This window comes from Sus scrofa, chromosome 14, assembly GCF_000003025.6.
Source record: "Sus scrofa isolate TJ Tabasco breed Duroc chromosome 14, Sscrofa11.1, whole genome shotgun sequence".
Taxonomy (NCBI): Eukaryota; Metazoa; Chordata; class Mammalia; order Artiodactyla; family Suidae; genus Sus; species Sus scrofa.
Window position 1 is genome coordinate 55574104 of NC_010456.5, and position 22282 is coordinate 55596385.

Here is a 22282-nt window from a genome sequence, read left to right on the forward strand (position 1 = left end):
ATGACACAAAAAATTTGTTACCTTTTTTTTTTTTTTTAAAGCATGGAGCCAAGTTAGTTTTATATTTGTCAGAGTTAATACATAATCACCACAGTGAATTGACTGAAGATGAACTAGACACAGCAGAACTGCTCATGAATGCTTTAAAATTATGTGGTCATAAGTGCAGCCCTCCCAGTGCATTGACAAAATCAGACCTTATTAAAGTGATCAAAGAGGTGAGTCGGCAAAACCATAAGAAACAGTTTTCTTAAGAGATCTCACTGAATATCATTAAATCATGATTGGAAGATTTTTTTTTATTGCAGAACACCATTGATGATGAATTTGAAATGATAATTTTTTTTTTTACTGTATATACTTTTTTTTTTTTTTACTGCAAGAGAACATATAGGCCTATTTTAAGTAGCATTTTATTCTCTGTGGTCGTCCTTATCCATTATCACTGACTTTCAGGGAAGGAAAGAATTTAATAGAGACAAGCAAGTTGAATCATCACCCTTAAGTTCTGAGTTTGTTAGTGAAAAAGCAAAATAAGCAAGCAAGCAACTGTGCAAACCCATCAGGTTTGGCAACCCTGGTTAACTGTTTCACCCTAATTTCTGTGACCCAAATTGTGTGGAAACAAAGGGGGAAATATTATTCAAGTGGTTAATGTATTTTAATGTTCTGGTCTCCTGGGGACAATATTTTCTCCTCTATTAACTTGGTTTTAAAGTTAGTTTGTTATAGAGTTCTCTTGTGGCACAATGGGTCAAGAATTAAGTGTTGTCACTGTAGCGGTTCAGGTTGCTGCTGTGGCACAGGTTCAGTTCTTGCCATGGGTGTGGCCAAAGAATTTTTTTTAATTTTTTTAACTTAAAAAAACAAATTTTAAAGTAAATAAATAAAATTAGTTTGTTGGGCTCTGGGCCAGTGTTAAATGATAAATGGTATTTTATGTAGCATATTATTATCTAAATCTTTTAGGAACAAAAGAAATATGAAACTGAAGAAAGTGTGAATAAAGCCAACTGGCAGAAAACAGTTAATAATAATCAGCAAAGGTAGGATTTTACGTGTTCTAAAGGCTTTGTCTTTTAGGAACCCATTAGATTTCACATATACTTTTAGTTTAAAAGCCCCATGTTTTGATATACATTTAATGTTCCACATATGCTTACCTGATGGACATCTTGTTTGTTTAGTCTCTTTCAGCGTCTTGATTCAAAATCAAAGGATATATCTAAAATAGCTGCAGATATCACCCAGGCAGTGTCTCTCTCTCAAGGAACTGAGAGAAAAAAGGTGATCCAGCACATCAGAGGAATGTATAAAGTGGATCTGAGTGCCAGCAGGCACTGGCAGGAGCTTATCCAGCAACTGACGCATGATAGGTAAGCAATGTGGGAGGATGTTTTGGGGTTGTCTCACATGCATGGTTTATGTATTGATGTTGTTTTCATCCTAGAATAAAGACTGATAACATTATCTCATTAGATTGCATATTTTTTGTTCTATCATTTGTGATTTATTTCACCTTGAAGAATAATCCCATGAGGACTTTTTTTTTTTTAATTTGGGGGAGGAGAAAAAGAATGAGAAGGAGAGGCATTAGTTCTTCCAGAGAGTAAAATATTGGCTTTAATTTAAAGTATGATCTTTGCAAAAGGATGGAGGAATCACTGAAACAGGATAGTTGGGGAATAGATCTTTTTCTAGTTAAGGCTTTACTAATACAGTTAAAAAGATCACAAATAATAAAAAGAGGGAAATTAAAATATTATACTCTGAATGATGATAACTGATTAGTATGATTTGGGGGTCCTAAAATACACTAAACATTATACACTAAAGAAAATTCCAGGTTGAACAAATGAATTAAACTCAAAAAGTTTATAAATTAGAAGAAAATAGAGTATTTATCAGCTCTGATGGACAGATAACTCTCTAAGATCAAACATAGTAGAAGAAACTATAAAAAAGAAATGCATGGCTTTAAAATGTAATTTTTCCCAGTGTATTTAATAAGCATAGCAATAACAAAAAGTGAAAATTCATTTTCAGCAAATATATCAGAGTTGACATTTTTATTGTTCTAAAAAGCCATAAAGATTTGAAAGTAAGATATTAAGATCCCAAAAGTTTGAATGAGCAAACGACATAAGTATACTCTTCACATAAAACAAGTGGAATTAATAGACATGAAAAAATATTGAATATTTCTAGAGGCTAATTTAGTTTTTTTAAACTTTTAGATTCTATACTTTACCTTTTATGTTACAAAAAAATTTTTTTTCTTTTTTTTTAATTTTTTTTTTATTTTCCCACTGTACAGCAAGGGGGTCAGGTTATCCTTACATGTATACATTACAATTACATTTTTTCCCCACCCTTTCTTCTGTTGCAACATGAGTATCTAGACAAAGTTCTCAATGCTATTCAGCAGGATCTCCTTGTAAATCTATTCTAGGTTGTGTCTGATAAGCCCAAGCTCCCGATCCCTCCCACTCCCTCCCCCTCCCATCAGGCAGCCACAAGTCTCTTCTCCAAGTCCATGATTTTCTTTTCTGAGGAAAATATTTCAAAATATGGAAAAGCAATAAACATAACAGTTTTCATCTCTGCATTATTTTGCTAGTGAATGAATTGGAAACAACTTAGATAGTAATAGTAATAGAGTTAAATTCATTATGATGCATCCACTCAGTATAATATTAGCCATTTAAAGTGGTGATAATAGGAGTTCCTGTCGTGGCTCAGTGGTTAACAAATCCGACTAGGAACCATGAGGTTGTGGGTTCAATTCCTGGCCTCATGCAGTGGGTTAAGGATCCAGCGTTGCCGTGAGCTGTGGTGTAGGTCGCAGACACGGCTTGGATCCCACATTGCTGTGGCTGTGGTATAGGCCATCAGCTACAGCTCCAATTGGACCTCTAGCCTAGGAACCTCCATATGCTGCAGGTGCGGCCCTAGAAAAGGCAAAAGACAAAAAAATAAAAAATGAAGTGGTGATAATAAAGATTATAATGTGTTCAGTGAAAAAGGCAGGATATGAAAATGTATATACATAATAATTGCAATTTTTAAAAATGAAAGAAAACAGTCACTACTAGTATTTTGGTATGTTTAGGGTAGTAGGATTAAGATAATTTTTTCTCTTTTCTATTTCTTTTTTTTTTCAAGAGCACACTTTGCCTTTGTTATTAAATATTTGAATATTCTTCATATTCAACAAAACACTACAGTTTGAAGAAGTATGTGTTTAACAACTTCAGGGTCTCTTTTCTATTTCTAAAAATGTATTTAATGCGATTCTACTGCTTCCTTTCTTTTAAAATACTAATTTATGGAGTTCTCGCTGTGGCACAGTGGGTTAAGGATCTGGCATAGGTCATATCTACTGCTCAAATTCAGTCCCTGGCCCAGGAACTTCCATATGCCATGGGTGTAGCCAAGAAAACAAAAAGAAAAAAAAAAGTCAAAGAAAGTACTAATTTATTTTAAAACATTTTAAGAAGTGTGATTATTATAAAAATGAACTAACTTTATTTGCTATATTAGATAGTAGGAAAATGGGAAATGAAAAAAAATGAGTTTGGAAAACTGATTTTTTTCCTTTAGTTAATCATACTAAGTCCAATATATTGCTAAAGCATGCATAGTAATAATGTTATATCTTTTTAAAAATTGAGAGATACAAGAAACTGGTAGTCGCACTTGCCTCTCGACTAGGAGACTGGGATTCCAGAGCACAAGGATACTTACTCTTTAATGTTATTCTTGGGTACTGTGTATATGCATTCTCTCATCTAATCATGTAAATAATTAGGGTTTCTCAATTGAATAGATCAATTTTGATTTATTTATTCAGTTTCTATAATGATTTTTTAAAAGCTAGAAGTACTTCAGATTGCCCCTGAAACCTTTTCTCTTCCCTTGCAGAGCTGTCTGGTATGACCCCATCTACTACCCAACTTCATGGCAGTTGGATCCAACGGAAGGGCCAAATCGAGAGAGGAGGCGTTTACAGAGATGTTACTTAACTATTCCCAATAAGTATCTCCTTAGAGATAGACAAAAATCAGAAGGTAATAGTGGCGTCTTGACTCAACACATAAATATAGCGGATAACTATGGTCATTACACAAAGATAATAATGTACTTTTTTCCTCAACAGATGTTGTCAAACCACCGCTCTCTTACCTATTTGAAGACAAAACTCATTCTTCTTTCTCTTCTACTGTAAAAGACAAAGCTGCAAGTGAATCAATAAGGTAAATTTGAATCCATAAAATGTTTTCTCTCTTTTTGAAGATGTTAACGACTTTAATAGTCTATTTTAGTGCTTACGGTATGTTTATTTTAGATAATGCTGTGGTTTTAGGAAAGATCCTAAACATGGTTCAGGAGAAGACAAAGTTGAATGGCTAAAATCCAGAAAGAACAGACATTGTTGCTCAGAAGGATTCACTGGACTTCAGTCATCATGCTCTGGGCCTTGTTTGCATACATATATTTCTATCCTTGATTTTTCTAACAGCGCTGTGAAATAAATAGATAGCACTACTGCTGGCATCCATAAGAGGCAATGTGATTAAAGTTTCAAATTCTAGTTCCATAAGTTTGTCTTCAAAGTCTATGAGTCTGTTTCTGTTCTGCAAATAAGTTCATTTATGGTTACCAAAGGGGACAGGTTCGGGGCAGGGGTTGAGGGGTGGGGATGGACTGGGGTTTTGGGATTGGCGCTTATGCACACTGAGGTATATGGAACGATTGGCCAATGGGGACCTGCTATACAGCACAGGGAATTCTACCCCATATTCTGTGATAATCTATATGGGAAAAGAAACTGAAAAAGAATGGGGAAAAAATAATTTTAGTTCCTCCTCTTACTAGCTATCTGATCTTAGCCTCTCCATCTGTTTCCTTATCTGTTACATGAGGAAGGTAAATAATACCCAAGGTGTCATAGCACCATTGAGTATTAAATGGGTCACTGTGTGGTAACTATTGATGGCATTATCCTTATTGTTGTGGTGGAGGTTGTTTTCATGCCCATTTTATAGATAAAAAACTGAGACTCAGAAAACAAGTGACTCAAGTGGAGCAGCTTTTCTGACTCTAAATCCCCCTTTTTCCCTAGAATGCTAGGCTTCTTTCCTGTGTTTGAAGTATTGGAGGCATGTACCAATGTTTGCTTATTAACTGGAAAATGCAAAATATTGCTATCTCTTTTAAATACCTGAGTCCCTGTATTCTGCATAAGGGTATAGGGATTATTCACCATTTTTTCTAAAAGTTTCCGTTATTTTCTTCTCTGTTATAATGTCAAAAAGTGAGATAATATTTTCATGTGTATTTCAACAAAACATTTTAGGCTTTTAAAACTCTAGTCTGCTTTGCAGCAGTCTTCTTCTAGATAAGCTTTAGCTTTGACTCTCTGATCAAAACACTTAATCATAGCAGTATTAAATATGTTTTGACAGGGTGAATCGAAGATGTATCAGCGTTGCACCATCTAGAGAGACAGCTGGTGAACTGTTATTAGGTACGTCACATTTTGAAGATTTTTTTTACATGTATTCACCCTGCCTATTTTATTCTTAGGTACTTTGTAGCATCGTTTTGACACACTGCTATTTAAATGAGATAAACTTTCTTTAACATCATATAGGTTATTTTGCCTTAATATTGTCTGTAATGTATATGTGACTCATGAACGTGAAGAAATGACAGTCTTATTTTCTGAAAAGCACATCATTTTAATTTTTGCAAAGTTGACTTTCTTCATGAGTATACATTTTTATATTTAATCATTCCTTTGATTATATATCCATTCTTATTTTTAAAGTAAAGAATTATTAGTATACTTACAAGCCTACTCTTTTAACAGATGTCCTAAGCATAAGAAATATATCCACGTTGAGATTGTTCATAATTTTATATTCTTTATTGCACTTCTGAGACAAAGGCTAAGACTGTCGATCCATGGTTAGTTACATTTGGTGAGAAATTTTTTCCTAAGATACACAGAAATAGTTATACCACTTGGTCTCTATTCCCTTAAAGAACCAATTTGTATGCTCTGAGCCAGTTGTTCTCAAAGTGCAGTCCCCAAATCAGGAGTGTCAGCATCACAAGGGAACTTCTAAGAAATGCACATTCTCAAGCCCCACCCCAGACCTATTGACTCTGAAGATCTTTGAGTGGGCGGAGCAGTCTGTGTTTTTATGAACCCTGCAGCGATTCTGATGCACTATCACACTTGAGAGTCACTGCAGCAGACTAAAGCTGTGTAGCCTCGAAGGCCTGCTATGCGGAGCTTCCAACTTGCCAGAGTTGAGCCCATGGTCACAGGGATGGAGATAGTGCCCTTTTCGGAGCCAGCTGTGCCAGTGCCGAGGGTGAACCACACACAGTGCAGAGCCCCAGGGAGGTTCCTACCATTCGGATACGTGATGTAGGGACATGCATTGACAAACTAAAGCCTATCAAGCAGGAGAAATTGGGGGACTACCTTTTAAGGCCTATTCTGTCCTGTTGAGTGTTTAAGGTAGAAAATTTGATTTATAACTTGACTTCAGTTAATGCATGACAAAATAAAGGAAAATAATATGCTAGTAATATAAGAAGAGTGTTGGTGATAATAAATAGCTAAATTTTTTTAGCACTAACTGTCAGTCACTGTGAATGAACATTTTACATGTATTCTAATTTAATTCCCACAGTAACCCTATGAAATAGAGTCCTCTCCTTACCCCCTTCTTTTTTATAAGGAAACTAAAACACGGGGAGGTTAAGCAACTTGCCCAAGATCTCAGGAATGCTATTAAAAATTATTTATTGTGTCTTAGGCACTGTTTCTGGGCTCTGGGATTCAAATTCCGTCCAACTGACTCCAGAGGCATGCTATAACCATATAAGGTCATAGTGCACATGCATTTTTAAATTCATAGCCAATTATTTTCTGCAGGTAAATGTGGAATGTATTTTGTGGAAGACAACGCTTCTGATACAGTTGAAAGTTCCGTGAGTAGAGTCTTAAGTTTGCACTTACATAAATCTAGGCAAGTTCCAAAAATGTATAAATTTAATACAACCAGAGAGCAGTTAGAACTATTAGAGTTCATTTTTTGCCACACTATGTGTAAATTTGTCTGAATTCCAGTTTTTTTTAAAGATCATTCTAAAAAGAAGACTATGCCGTGCCCTCTGGCTCCTGATCTGCATCTCACAGCAGTTGGTGTTATGAGTCAAAATCTGAAGTGCTCCTGGTGTTTCAGTTTATGTCCACTCTTCCTCATTACTGTCCTCAGTAGCAACAAACCACCTGCCACTCCCAGTTTACCATCAAGTACCTTTGCCCTCCAAAAGGAAAATGTCGTATAATTGTTAGAGTAATTTAAGTAATCCTCATATTCATGTAGCTTAGTAATCATACTTGTTCTTCTAGAAATACTGATAACAGTCAGAAAATAAGAAAAAAGACTTTCTTTAACTTTTTAAAAATTAAATTATAGTTGCTTTACAGTGTTGTGCTCATTTCTGCTCTACAGCAAAGTGACTTAGTTATACATGTATATGCATTCTTATTTTTACGTATATATTCCTTTCCATTATGGTCTATCCCAGGAGACTGGATGTAGCAACCAAGGAATTTAATAGTTGATACATGAAGCAGCTTTTTTTCTGAGTCCAACAGATGACATTTTCCACCTTTGAAACTAAGAATGCCCTTGTTTGTTAGTAGATTGAAGAATCTTTCCTTTCTCTGTACTTTCGTACCATTTGTTCTTACTTGTTGTATGAAATTTCCTGTCTTGCATTTTAAAAGTGTGCAGGTGCTTCATGCCTCCTTTCTACCATAGGTAGATTTGGTTCATGCAGAGCACCTTGCTTGTAGATGCCTAATTAATGTGTGTTATACTGAATGTATGTTGAATGTTGAAGCTAAACAGGGAGGAATCTAGTTTTAAGAATGAGAATATAGAGTTCCCATCATGACGCAGCAGAAACAAATCTGACTAGGAACCATGAGGTTGCTGGTTCGATCCCTGGCCTTGCTCAGTAGGTTAAGGATCTGGCGTTACTGTGAGCTGCGGTGTAGGTTGCAGACATGGCTCAGATCTGATCACCTGCCACGCTCAGTAGGTTAAGGATCTGGTGTTGCTGTGGCTGTGGTGTAGGCCGACAGCTGTAGCTCCAATTCGACCCCTAGCCTGGGAACCTCCATATGCCATGAATGCGGCCCTAAAAAGCAAAAAGCAAAAAAAAAAAGAATGAGAGTACTCTATTTTCATCAAAATTATTTTCTTTGTAATAGATATCCTGCCTTATAAAATTAGTTGGGACCCAGCATAATAGTGAAACATATGTGGAGCAGGCCAAAATGCCACTTCCACTGCTGTTTTTCAAATTTCTTTTTAACTCCTGGAGATTTCATTTCCATTACTTTCTTGAAAGCTCAGCTATACATTTAAAAGAATATTTGCTTAGGGAAAGAAATCAGCTTGGAACGTCTATATACAGTATGCTTCCAACTAAATGACATTCTGGAAAAGGGAAGACAATGAGGCATTAAAAAGATCAGTGGCTGCCAAATGGAGCACAAGGGAGTTTTAGAGCAGTGAACTATTCTGTATGATACTGTAATGGTGGATACATGTCTTAAACATGTGTCACAACCCATTGAACTGTACAACACCAAGATTAACTGTGGGCTTTAGTTAGGAGTACTGGATTCAGTATTTTATCTTCAATTGTAAGAAATGCACCACGTGAGTAGAAGATGTTCACAGTAGGGAAGCTGAGTGGGGAGAGACTACACATGGGAACTCTGAACTATCGGCTCAGTTTTATAAATGGCAACTGCCCTGAGAAATACAGTCTATTAAAAACCTTTAGACAAAAAAAAAAATAAAAACCTTTAGGAGTTCCCGTCGTGGCGCAGTGGTTAACGAATCCAACTAGGAACCATGAGGTTGCGGGTTCGGTCCCTGCCCTTGCTCAGTGGGTTAACGATCCGGCGTTGCCGTGAGCTGTGGTGTAGGTTGCAGACGCGGCTCGGATCCCGCGTTGCTGTGGCTCTGGCGTAGGCCGGTGGCTACAGCTCCGATTCGACCCCTAGCCTGGGAACCTCCATATGCCGCAAGAGCGGCCTAAGAAATGGCAAAAAAAAAGACAAAAAAATAAAAATAAAAACCTTTAGGAGTTCCCGTCGTGGCTCAGTGGTTAACAAATCCAACTAGGAACCATGAGGTTTTGGGTTCGATCCCTGGCCTTGCTCAGTGGGTTAAGGATCCGGCATTGCCGTGAGCTGTGGTGTAGGTCGCAGACGTGGCTCGGATCTGGTGTTGCTGTGGCTCTGGCGTAGGCCAGTGGCTACAGCTCCGATTCAACCCCTAGCCTGGGAACCTCCATATGCCGCAGGAGCGGCCCAAAGAAATAGCAAAAGACAAAAAAAAAAAAAAAAAAAAAAAAAAAAAAAAAAAACCCTTTAAATTAAGTCTATTGATTTAATTTTCTTTCTTAGGTTTTATCCAGCATTTTGAAGTGTTTAGTAGGAGGAGGATTTTCAGAGAGTCTTATCTGCCATTTTACCACAAAAGGAAGACTTTTGCATTTTGAAATTTTTTTTAAATCTGAAATTAAAATGATTATTTATATTTTTATGTAAAGCAAGTACTTTCATGTATCTCTTTTGTCTTTAGAGCCTTCAGGGAGAATTGGAACCAGCATCATTTTCCTGGACATATGAAGAAATTAAGGAAGTTCACAAACGTTGGTGGCAGTTGAGAGATAATGCTGTAGAAATTTTTTTAACAAATGGCAGAACACTGCTGTTAGCATTTGACAACACCAAGGTAAATTTACCTTTATTAATAGATATACTTGTTCAAAGTGATCATGGGATCAGTGTAACTACACTCAACTGATGAAATGAAGTTTTAGCTTGCTTAAACTTTAACTGTCTCTGAACTCAAGTAAATATTGCCGTATTTCTTAGACCTAAATAAAATAAACCCTTGGTTATATTAGGATTATTTATTTATTTGCTTGTTTGGCTTTTTAGGACCCCACTCAACGGCATATGGAAGTTCCCAGGCTAGGGATCTAATCAGAGCTACAGCTGCCAGCCTACACCACAGTCACAGCAACGCCAGATCCAAGCTGTGTCTGTGACCTACACCACAGCTCATGGCAACGCTGGATCTCTGACCCACTGAGCGAGGCCGGGGATCAAACCCGCATCCTCATGGATACTAGTCAGATTCATTTCCACTGAACCACAACAGGAACTCCCATATTAGGATTATTTTTGTATTCCAAAACTGTTCAATTCTGATTCCCCAAGAATGACCATATATGATAAAAGTAAATGAATAAATAACCAACCTGAAAGTAGTTTAACCTTGACAGTAGATGCCATTGCTGACCCATCTTTTTTGACTGCCACATCCCATCAGATGCTCTTTGCTGGCCCCTGTAGAAAACCTCTTGGGAGAAATTGTGTGTGCTTGTGTCCTGTAGGACCCCCCTCCATTTCTCTTTTGAAATGCTCCAGTCAGTTTTCCCGCCATGGCTCAGTGGTTAAGGAGCCAGACTAGCATTCATGAGGACACGGGTTCCATCCCTGGCCTTGCTCAGTGGGTTAAGGATCCCGAGTTGCTGTGGCTGTGGTGTAGGCTGGCAGCTGAGGCTCCAATTGGACCCCTAGCCTGGGAACCTCCATATGCCACAGGTGCAGCCCTAAAAAAAATCTGAAATGCTCCAGTCAGATTTCCTTCTCACTACTCCACCTGTACCTTCCCTGTTAACACCACTAGTGAGCTCCATGTTGCCAAACCCTGTAGTCATATGTCTTAGTCTTCCTCTCACTTGACTCACCAGTAGCATTTGACACAAATGATTATTCACTTTCTTTCTTTAAGAAGGTGGCCGGGGCGGGGGGAGCCCCTTCCTCACCAGCCTCTGAGCTATCACCTTCTTAGTTCTTTTACCTCACCAGCCACTCCTTCCCAGTCTTGTTTGCAAATGCTTCCTCTGGGGGTCTCAAGGCTCATTCTTCAGACCTCTCTCCTCTCATCCTGAATACTATCTGAATTACAACAACTTACAAAGTTACCCTACTACCCAAACCTCTCTTCCAGATGTCACACTCAGATATTTAAGTTTCTACTTGACCTCTCCACTTGAAAGTCTGATTGGCATTTCAAATTTAATATTTTACAAAACCGGACTTCTCATCTTCCCTCTAAAATGTCTTTGCAGTTTTCCCCATCTCAATAAATGACAACTCTGATCTTTCTGATTGCCCAGGCTGAAAGCCTTGAGATTATCCTTGGCCTCTTATTCTTTCATCCCTCACATCTACTGTCAGTAAGTTGTCTCTCTCTCTCTCTCTCTCTTTTTTTTTTTTTCTTACAGCTATACCCACAACATATGGAAGTTCCCAGGCTAGAGCTGCTGCTGCCAGCCTACACCACAGCCACTGCAAAGTGGGATCCGAGCCATATCTGCAACCTACACCAAAGCACAACACCAGATCTTTAACCCACTAAGTGGGCCAGGGACAAACCCGTGGATACTATTTGGGTTCATTACTGCTGAGCCACAGTGGGAACTCCTGTCAGTAAGTTCTGGTGACTCTCTTTTCAGGATGCATCCAATATCTGTCCACTTCCACTGCTATCATCGTGGTCTAAGCCACTGTCATCTCTTGCTTAAGTCATTACAGTTGCCTCCTAACTGGCCTCCCTGCTTCTGTCTCCCTCTTTCCCCCTAGCTTTTTTTGGGGGGTAGGGAAGGCTGCCCTGTGTCATATGGAGTTCCTAGGCCAGGGGGCAGGGATCAGACCCTATACTGCAGCTGAGGCAATGCCAGATCCTATAACCCACTGTGCCGGGCTGGGGATCCTGCATCCTGGCACTGCAGAGGTGGATGCCTCTGGTCTCGTTGCACCACAGCAGGAACTCCCATACTCCCTCTTCTTTCAGGCTATTCTCAACACGGTAGCCAAAGTATGTCTGATCATGCCATTCCTCTGCTCAAAGTCTCCGATCACTTTCTGTGTCACTTCATTAAAACACAGGACCTGACAGTGTTGAATAACTGGGTACTTCCTTATCTCTCTGACCTTATCTTCTACCATTCTGTCCTTCACACACTCTATCTGCGGAGACCTCCTTTTCCTAATATACAGGCACAGTGCTGCCTCAGGTCCTTTGCACTTACTGCTGCCTGGAATGCTTTTCCTCTTAGAAACCTATGTGATTCATTCTCTTTCTTCAGATTCCCTGATCAGATATCTTCTTTGCAGAGAGAATTCCCTGACTACTCTGAATAAATAGCAACCCCTCTCTCCCTTCTTCTCCAGTATCACTTATCTCCTTTACCTTGCTCTGTTTTTCATTAGCACCTAGTGTCATCCAACAGTGTCTCCCCAATAGAATGTAAGAACTTTGCTAAATGCTACACTTTTAGCACCGGGAACATGTACAGGTGTTCAATAAATATTTGTTGAATGAATAAATGTTTCCTTTTTCTTGCAGAGTTTAGAATGCAAACTGACAGAAATTCTCTTCCACCAATCTTAGCTTCAGCAGTTGTCAGTCTTCAGGTTTAGACTACAGGTTTAGGTTTTTTTTGTTTTTATTTTTGTTTTCCCTTTGAACTGATTATTTTTTTAATTGTGGTTAAAAAAAAATACATAACTGTTGCTGTCTTAACCATTTCCAAGCACACACACGTTCTTGTGACACAGACCTCCAGTTTAGGTTCCTTAAATACCTATCATCTTGCCTGTTTTATAGCTAAGCTCATTCTTCTCATTCACTTTCTCTGATTGTCCACATCTGTGGCTCTTCTTCCTATGCTTGAAGCATATATACATTTAAGAGGGGTACTTCAAATTTGTTCTTAGCAAAGGCTTGGCTCATCTGTTTTTTTCCACTTATTACCAATTATCATTTACTTAGTTTATAAGAAATCAGAGTATCCTTATTCTGTGACAGAACTTTCATGAATCTCTTTTTAAAAAAGGGTTTATATATTAGTTTTCAATCCATAGTGAAAATCAAGTATCCCGTTTTATATAGGATTTTTTTCATTCTCATGAAATAAGCATTATTACCCCCATATTATAAATATGATAATTACAGCACAAAAGGTGTAAGCAAGAAAAAAGACCAGATCTAATTCAGAAAACCCTGCTCTTCTGCTACATCATGTTGCATTTATTTAAAGATTTTCTTTTTCCTTTTATTGATTTTCTTCCTTAGGTTCTGTATATAAGTGGCTTTTCTATATAAATTTCTTCTTAATTTCTCATTAGCTGATTTCTCTAGCAGCAGAACATAGTGGTTAAGAGCCACAAGCAAATGAACATAACAAAAGAAAAACAAACTCATAGCAATAGAGAACAAACTAGTGGTTACCAGTGGGGAGAAGGAGCAGGAAGGGGCACAGTAAGACTAGGGGATTAGGAAGTACCAGCTACTATGTATAAAATAAAAAAGTGACAAGGATATATTGTACAGCACAGAAATATAGCTAATATTTTATAACAACTTTAAATTGAGTACAATTTATAAAAATAGTGAATCACTATATTATACACCTAAAACTAATATAATATTGCAAATCAGCTCTGTTTCAGTGAGTAAATACAGATAGCCCAACTTTTGGAGGAAAACCTGGATTTGAATCTCCGTTCTCCACAAGTTAATGTTATTTGGCAAAAAGTATTGGGGGCGGGGGGTAGGGGCCTGCACCTGTGGCATATGGAAGTTCCCAGGCCAGGGATCCCATCCAGCTGCAGCTGTGACCTACCTCATAGCTGGGGCAATGCCAGATCCTTAACCCACTGCACCACAGCAGAGACTCCCCCAAAAAGTATTTTCTTGGAGGACTTGAGATTAGTAACATACCTGTAATATCATGGATTCTTTGGAGGAAAGTGTTGAGCCTAAAAATAAAATCTGGGCTTTTTTTTCCTCCTTCCTTTGTAGGTTCGTGATGATGTGTACCACAGTATACTAACAAACAACCTCCCTAACCTGCTGGAATATGGCAATATCACTGCTCTGACAAATTTATGGTATACTGGACAAATTACTAATTTTGAATATTTGACTCACTTAAACAAACATGCTGGCCGATCCTTCAATGATCTCATGCAGTATCCAGTGTTCCCGTTTATACTCGCTGACTATGTTAGTGAGACCCTTGACCTCAGTGATCCATCAGTCTACAGGTAACTAAAGACATCATCTCCTTTGGGTTTGCAGTGTGATTTCATTAAAGTTCTTATCATGAGAATTTTCAAACATGCATAAAAATAGAAAGAATGTATAATGAATGGCCGACTCAATTAATATGAAGATGTTTGCTGAACTTGCATCATCGTTTTTCTTTTTAAGACAAATCACACACATCTTTTATGTCACTCATATGTCCCTTAGTACACATCTCTCAAGAAAAAGAACATTTTCTTATATAACATCAGTGTCATTATCATATCTAAGAAAATAAACAATAATTTCATGGTATCATCTAATATCCAGTCCATTTTCAAATGTCCCTGATTACATCAGAGATGTCTTTCTATAGTTGATGTGCTTCAGTCCTATCACCTTTGGTTGCTTTGTCTCTAAAGACATACATCTAGAACAGCTCTTATTTTTGTGTATGTTTCTCTTTCTTTCTTCCTACCATTAACTTATTAAAAAAAAACAAAAAACAGATCATTTATCTTATAGGATGTCCCCCATTCCACATTAGCATTCAGCTTTTTCCTCGAGCCTCTGTATTTCCTGGAGATTGGAAATTAGCTCTAAAGGCTTGCTTAGATTCAGATTCAACTTTTTTTGTTCAGGATCCTCTAGAGGTGGTGGCATGAGCAGTAGGGGTGGGAGGAGGGGCAGGTGACATCCCATTCTAATGATGCACAGGCTGATCCTTAGGTTCACTGGCTTCAGCCTCTCATTGAACTCGTTTCTTCCATTGATGGTTATTACTTGAGTCTATTATTTCACTAGGAGTCACAGGATAGTGATTGCCTATTCTCTCATTTCTTCTACATGTATTGGAAGAAAACAGATGATTGTGTCAGAGAGCAAGGAAATTAATATAGTCTTATCAAAAGGACTCAGGAGCCATGTTTGCTCACCCATGTTCATTGCAGTATTATTCTCAGTAACCAGGAGGTGGAGGCAGCCCAGGTGTCTGCCCATGGATGAATGCATGAGGAAATGTGGTACACACATACAGTGGAATATTACTCAGCCTTAGGAGGAAGCAATATCCTGTCACATGCATGAACCTTGGGGACATTCCACTAAATGGACTAAGCCAGCCACAAGGAGACAAACTCTGTGTGATCCCACTTCCATGAGTTCTCTAGGGTGGTCAGCCTCATAGAGACACAAAGCAGAATGATGGTTGGGTGGAGGGGATATGGGGAGTGGTTGCTCAGTAGGTGAGAGTTTCAGTTTTACAAAATGAAAAAGTTTTAAAGATTTATTGTGTGACAATGTTCTGAACTAAGTACTTGAGGAAGGTTAGGATAGTAAGTTTTGTCATGTGTGTTTTTTACCACATTTACAAAAAATGAAGGACTTAGGAGCCAACTTGAAGTGGCTCTCACTGCCACGGATAGTATAGTCTGAGCATCAAAAAGAATAATGCCTACAATTAATTAAAACACATTTAATTAAAATAAGTTAGTAATATATTTTAAAGGCCCCCAAAACAGAGCAAAACCAAATTCATTGGTTTTTTTCATTCATTGTTGGATAGAGCAAGAATTCCTTACTTTTGAAATTTGGTAACTAAGAAAAAGAGTTAAAGTTTTATCCTTCCTTTTCCTGAATGAGTTGCATTTAAAATAGCCCTGGTTGACAAGAGAAGATTCTGTTTATTTTCAAATAACATTTTCTGATTCTTATCAAATAGACAAGAGCCGAAGTGTTGGCAAGGATAAGGAGAAAAGGGATCCTATGCACTGTTGGTGAGATGTAAATTGGTGCAGTCACTATGGAAAATAATATAGAGGTCCCTCAGAAACTAAAAATAGAACTATCATATGATCTGTCCTTCTACTTCTGGATATTTAACCAAAGAAAATGAAAACCCTAACCAGAAAAGATATCTACTGCAGCATTATTTATAGTAGCCAAGATATGGAAACAACCTAAGTGTCTCTCTGTGGATGAGTAGATAAAGAAGATGCGCCAGTCCCCGCCCCACACACACAGGAATACTATTTAGCCATAAAAAAGAATGAACTCTTGTGACAATGTGGATGGACCTTAAGGGCACTATGCTGAGTGAAACATGTCAGACAAAGACAAATACTATACAAATAAGTATGATCTCATGTGGAATCTAAAAATAAAAACGAACAAAAAACAAGCTCATTGATACAGAGAACAGATTGGTGGTTGCCAGAAGCATAGGGTTGGGGAGAGGTGGCAAAATAGGTAAGAGAGAGCCAAAATATACAAACTTCCAGTTATAAAATAAATAAGTCATGGGAATGTAATGTACATCATGGTGACTGTGGATAATAATACTGTAGTACATATTTGAAAGTTGCTAAGAGAATAAAAAATTTTTTCTTGTCTTTTTTTTGGGGGGGGTGTCTTTTTGCCTTTTCTGGGGCTGCTCCCGCGGCATGTAGAGATTCCCAGGCTAGGGGTCTAATCGGAGCTGTAGCCACTGGCCTATGCCTGAGCCATAGCAACGAGGGATCCGAGCCACATCTGCAATCTATACCACAGCTCATGGCAACGCCAGATCCTTAACCCACTGAGCAAGGTCAGGGATGGAACCCGCAACCTCATGGTTCCTAGTCAGATTTGTTAACCACTGCACCATGACAGGAACTCCAGTAAATTTTAAAAGTTCTCATCACAACAAAAAAAAATTGTAAATATGTGTGGTGATGGATGTTAACTAGACTTACTGTGGTAATCATTTTGCAATATCAGTTATATAAATATCAAGTCATTATGTTGGACACTTGAAACTGATATAATGTTATATGTCAGCTACACGTCAATTTAAAAAATTCCCTATTTAGGTTAAAGAAAAAGTGACTGCAAATATACTACTTAGTATGTTAGAATATTTTAATTATAAATGCTGACTAGTAGGCCCAGTTCAGACGGTTTTCAAGAAATCAGGTTCAGTTTAATGTATTTGTCAATTTTAAAAGGAGCAAATGGCATATTACTTTTAGATGTGTTTATACACTGCTAATATACTTTTAAATTTATACGCTACTGCTACAAAGAGATACATTGGACAGTATATAAGCAAAGAACTCTTCAAAACATGCATATTCTGTTTTAGCAGTCTAACTTCTAGGACTTTTTTCTTAGGAAATATTTAAGTATATATGCTCTATCATAAAGGTTACCCTGGAAGTGAGCTTGGGGTGGGGGTGGGGGGTCGGTTCATCACAGATGGCAGTACCTGGCACAATAAGCAAAGATTTAGCCATAAGGATAGTCCTCACATCACTTATTAAAGTAGCTAAATTTTAGAAACAATCTAAATGCCCAATACTAAGTTTGAGTAAATTGTACTGTGTTGCAGCCATTAAAAATGATACTGTAGGTATATTATGGGGTCAGGAGGAGATGTATTGTTAACAGCCTTGTGGTTGACTTTTGGTTTACTCTTTGTGCTCATCAGTAACTTCTGATTTTCCAGCCACAATAATATTACTTGTGTTCAAAAACCCTGTTTACACTGTCTAGAAGAAATGCATGTCACGATCTGAAACATGATTTCTCCTACATTGAGATGTGAATTTTAACTATTTTCTGAAACTTTTTACTGTTTAACAAAGTGTTTAAGATTATAAAAGTGTTAAAGACAAAATTAATGTGTTTACTTCACTAATTTTAATATCCCTGGGAAAATAATTTTCCCCCAAAATAGATACATCAGCATCTGGCTATTCAGACCTGGTTTGACTTAATGAAATTTGAGTAAATTTTGATGTTGACCTAGTTATGATGCCAGAAGTTGAAACTCCAGGTGGCCCATCCTGGCGCTGGTGAATCTTCCCTCCGTCACTGGACTTTGTTCTCTTGCTCGCTCATGTGCTTACAGAGATGCTGCTTGACTCCGTAGCTTGTGAAAGTGGAGATTCATCCTTGAGTTGCCCTGCCTCCCAGATGCAGTATGAACCCCAGCACAGACCGTGCACACATTTTCTACACCAGGCACCTGCTGTCCCTCTATCCACACATCAGATACCAAAATGTGTATTTCAGAACTTGCTCTCCAAATCTCAGCGTGGTCATTTTTTGTACTGTTTAGGGCCATACCTGCGGCATATGGAAGTTCCCAGGCTAGGGGTTGAATCCCTAGCCTGGAAACTTCCGGATCCTTAATCCACTGAGCAAGGCCAGGGATCAAACCCACATCCTTATAGATACTAGTTGGGTTTTTAACCTGCTGAGCCACAATGGGAACTCCTCAGCATGGTCATTTTAAGCAGGTATTGTTTCTTCAGTTTTCTCTAACTAACTTAATAATTACATAATGCCTACTCGTGATCTTATTTCCTCTCCAAACTGCCCTTCATTCTTCATTGCCTAACTGAGTGTAGACTCTGGAAATGGAGACAGGAAATGCCAGGCCTTGGTAGGAGGCCACTGCCATGGGCAGCATCGGTTATGATTTGGAGGAAGGAGAGGAAGGAGAGGGGAGGGAGGAGAGCAGCAGTTCTTCTTGTGTAGGTTACTCCTAAGTCACAAGTTCTTAGTACCAGTGTGCATCTTTTTAGAAAAATTCTATCTTTATAGTTGATGAAACCGTAATTGTGAATGGCGACTTTTGGTTGCAAAGCAACATGTAAAAGCACTGAACCAAAGGCCGAGTGCTTTGTTGATCACTTATTTACTTGCAGACATCTAGGCTGCTTTAATCCTGACAGTATCAACATACTTCCTAATGTTTTCCATCATCTCTTCCTCTGTAGAAATCTCTCTAAGCCCATAGCTGTGCAGTATAAAGAAAAAGAAGATCGTTATGTGGACACATACAAGGTAGGTTTAGTTTTTCCTCATGTATTTTGACAAGTGAAAACTGGATTTTTGTTTTATAGGCTTGTGTTTTACCTGATTTTAAATTTATAGTATTTTTCTGTTTCCAACTTCCTTGTACTTTAATAGACAACTGGAAATCATTATATGATTTTAAATATTATTCTGTCTTGATTCTCTGAAAACAGAAAAGGAAATACACTTATTGTGTAAGTTAGAATCTCATAATCCATTGTTATATGCATGTGTGTGTGTGTATGTATGTGTGTGTGTGTATATATATATAGTGTATATATATATATATATAATAGTCCTTATAAAAATCACAAAGTTTTCCAAAGACCTGCTATTTATATCCCCTGGTGTTATATATAACAATATCAATAAATTTATAATGTACCATAGTCTCTTATTATTCATATTTGGCAAAGTATGCCTTGGTTTATTAACCAAAAATACCAGATTTTAAAGTTTAAAAATAGAAATTAATGACCCCATTCTGTGAAATTAATATTAATGGAATCCTTTTGGAAGTTCAAAAAAAATCCTTCATTATATGTTGCATTCTCCACAACAGTATCAAGACAGGAACAGCTGAAGCAGTTTTCTCATATTCACCACATCCTTATGTCAGAGTTCCAGAAAGATCTCTCTAAACATCTCATAACTGTCACTGCTTGATTCTTCTCAGTTGCAAATGGAAGAGTGCTATGGGGATCAAGTGACTCCAGAAGATTCATTGCCACTGGGTTTTGTTATTAGAGACAGACAGAAGCTGTAGGGGATGAGAATAGTGACAGACATTAAAAGTTTGGTTGAGCTCCCTACTCTATAATGGGAAGAGAGGAATAGCTGAAAAATCACCAAATTATCTTTTATTTCTTTATAACTCCACTGCAAAACAGCTATAAAATGTTATGTTGAAGAATCCCAATAATGTAATGCAGGTTTTACCTCTCTATTGCATTCCCACTGCTATAAAAGCATTTCTCTAAAGAACACAGCCTTGCATCCTGAAACCCTCTTCGAATGCAGACATCTCTAGTGAGTGGCAGCTCTTATTTATCGAGCATCTGATCAGTTTAGACATTATGAGCTCTTCGCTGGGAGCCAGAGGGCTGGAACACAGGGTGCAGAACAGGTGGGCCTTCTCTGAGGAAATGAGAGGATAAACAGGCTGCCTGTGAGATGCTTCTTGATTTTTCTGGCCCCAGTGTGGCACCAAGGAGGCGACTGAGGTCCAGACACAAGTGGGAGGGAGGAAAGCTGTGGAGGATGGCCTCCAAGGGGAGGTAGAGAAGAATGGAAAAGACAATGGGCAGGCCTTCCCCAGCCTTGCCTGGAGCTCACTGTGGCACATTTGGTCCCCATGCCCTCCAGTACCTGGAAGAGGAATACCGCAAAGGAGCCAGGGAGGATGACCCCATGCCTCCAGTGCAGCCCTACCACTACGGCTCCCACTACTCCAACAGCGGCACCGTGCTGCACTTCCTGGTCAGGATGCCTCCCTTCACGAAGATGTTCTTAGCCTATCAAGGTAAGGACTGCTGGGTAACAGTCATGGGGCAGAGCCTCTCAAAACTAATCAGACCACAGGAAAAAGAATTCTCCTTATTCCCTCAGCAGATTTCTCTTCAAGAAACCCACAGGAAGCCAGGTCACCTCACTAACGTCTCTGATTTTAGCTTCAAACTGAACAGGTCTAGGTTTTAAAAAAGCAGTTCACTTTCTTGAAAAGTAAGATGTAATGTCCATAGCATAAAGTGTACCCTTTTTACCCTTTTAAAACACATGCAATTTTTTTGTCAGTGTTCAACTTAATAATTATTTCAGATCACTTAAGTTCCCTTTGGGCCCTAAAGGAGAATATGTTGTGGTTAAATTATAAGTTGGTGGTTGTAGAAGAGCCACGCTGCCACCTTCACCAGAGAACTTTCTCATTAGTAGTAATCTCCCGCAGCGTGTTCAGTGGCAGCCTGCAGGCCTGAGGGGGACCTAGACAGAGGGGAACATACTGCTTTGTATGCAGGTAGGGACGCCCTCAACCTCACCCTCACCTGTTCTCACCTGTTCCAGTGAGAACCCTGCTATTAGGCCTCCAGTTGTTCCTCCCGGCGCCCAGAATCCTTTGTGGAATCACTATCCATTCATTCATTCAACCCTTCTTGAACTTCTTTATATAGTTGTACTCAAATGCAGCCTCCTGGAGGAATGAATTTTGTATTCTCTCGACTACTTGGTCTCGACATGGCTTTCTTAGATTTGTCCCCCTGAAAGCACACAAAACAAACATTCCAGATGACAGCTGTTCAAATATTTCAAGATGACTGCCCTGCCCCCTTCTCTTCTTACTCTTGTTTATCCCCAAGCTAATTATCCTTAGTTAATTTGGCACCTGTGTGCAAGACCTTATCCCAGCTGCTGCAAGGAATACAAAAATAACTAAGACAACTTAGTAAAGAATTTGAAAGCTAATATTTCAGCCTTGTTTGCTCTGGTTTCCAAACCTGTCAGTGTTCTCATCTTTCTGGACATGTTCTGATGTTTTAATGCCCTTATTAAAAAAGTGGCAGTCAAAATGAGGAAAAATATTTCAGATGTGGTGTGAGACAACACAGTGTATAACAGAACTGTTCCTGCCCTCCATTTCTTTTAATATAGCTCAAGAATCTATTAATATTTAACTCCTAATCAACCATTATTCTAGACCTTCTTCATTGTGTATTTAAGAATGATAACAAAACAAAGTAAGGACTACATCAGTCCCCATTCAGTTTCACCTGGTTAATTTGAAAACAATCTGTGTTGGCTTTTTTAATTTATTTCTAGATTTCTGGTTGAGTCCAGGGTTTCTCACCTTGGCACTCTTGTCACTCTGAGCTACATAATTTTTTTGTCACTGGGACTGTCCTGTGCTTTGCAGGATGTTTTGCAGCATCCCTGGCCTCTACCCTCTAGATGCCAGTGGCAGCCCCCTACCCAGCTGCCAAATGTCCCCTGGGGGACAGAAGTGCTAGGTTAACAACTCCTAGTTGAGTACATACATGGTCCAGATAATAGGAGTTTGTAGTGTTACTTTTTTTCGAAGAAACTATAGCAAATTTCAAAGTCTAATTAGAGACCTCGGTGTGCTCCTCTTGCTCCCTGGTTCTGTGGACTCTGCTCCAGATGCTGTGGCTCCATCATGGCCTTACACAATTGCCTTGAACTTTCCTGGATTCCACTTAGGTTAATAGCTT

General features: G+C 38.5%; 1 protein-coding gene across 9 annotated transcripts in view; it reads left to right on the forward strand.

Moving 5' to 3' along the window:
• LYST (lysosomal trafficking regulator) overlaps positions 1–22282 on the forward strand; it is a 200849-nt gene that overhangs the window by 140941 nt on the left and 37626 nt on the right. For all 9 annotated transcript variants that reach the window (XR_002338622.1, XR_002338623.1, XM_021073151.1 and 6 more), the window contains 11 exons: positions 42–218; positions 970–1046; positions 1188–1376; positions 3925–4070; positions 4160–4256; positions 5469–5530; positions 6956–7011; positions 9693–9845; positions 13992–14236; positions 18980–19046; positions 20424–20580. Coding sequence is in view for 7 of the 9 variants with exons in the window: in XM_021073151.1 (XP_020928810.1) it covers positions 42–218; positions 970–1046; positions 1188–1376; positions 3925–4070; positions 4160–4256; positions 5469–5530; positions 6956–7011; positions 9693–9845; positions 13992–14236; positions 18980–19046; positions 20424–20580 (1426 nt within the window). In the remaining 2 variants the exon portion in view is untranslated. The remainder of the gene's footprint in view (positions 1–41; positions 219–969; positions 1047–1187; positions 1377–3924; positions 4071–4159; positions 4257–5468; positions 5531–6955; positions 7012–9692; positions 9846–13991; positions 14237–18979; positions 19047–20423; positions 20581–22282) is intronic.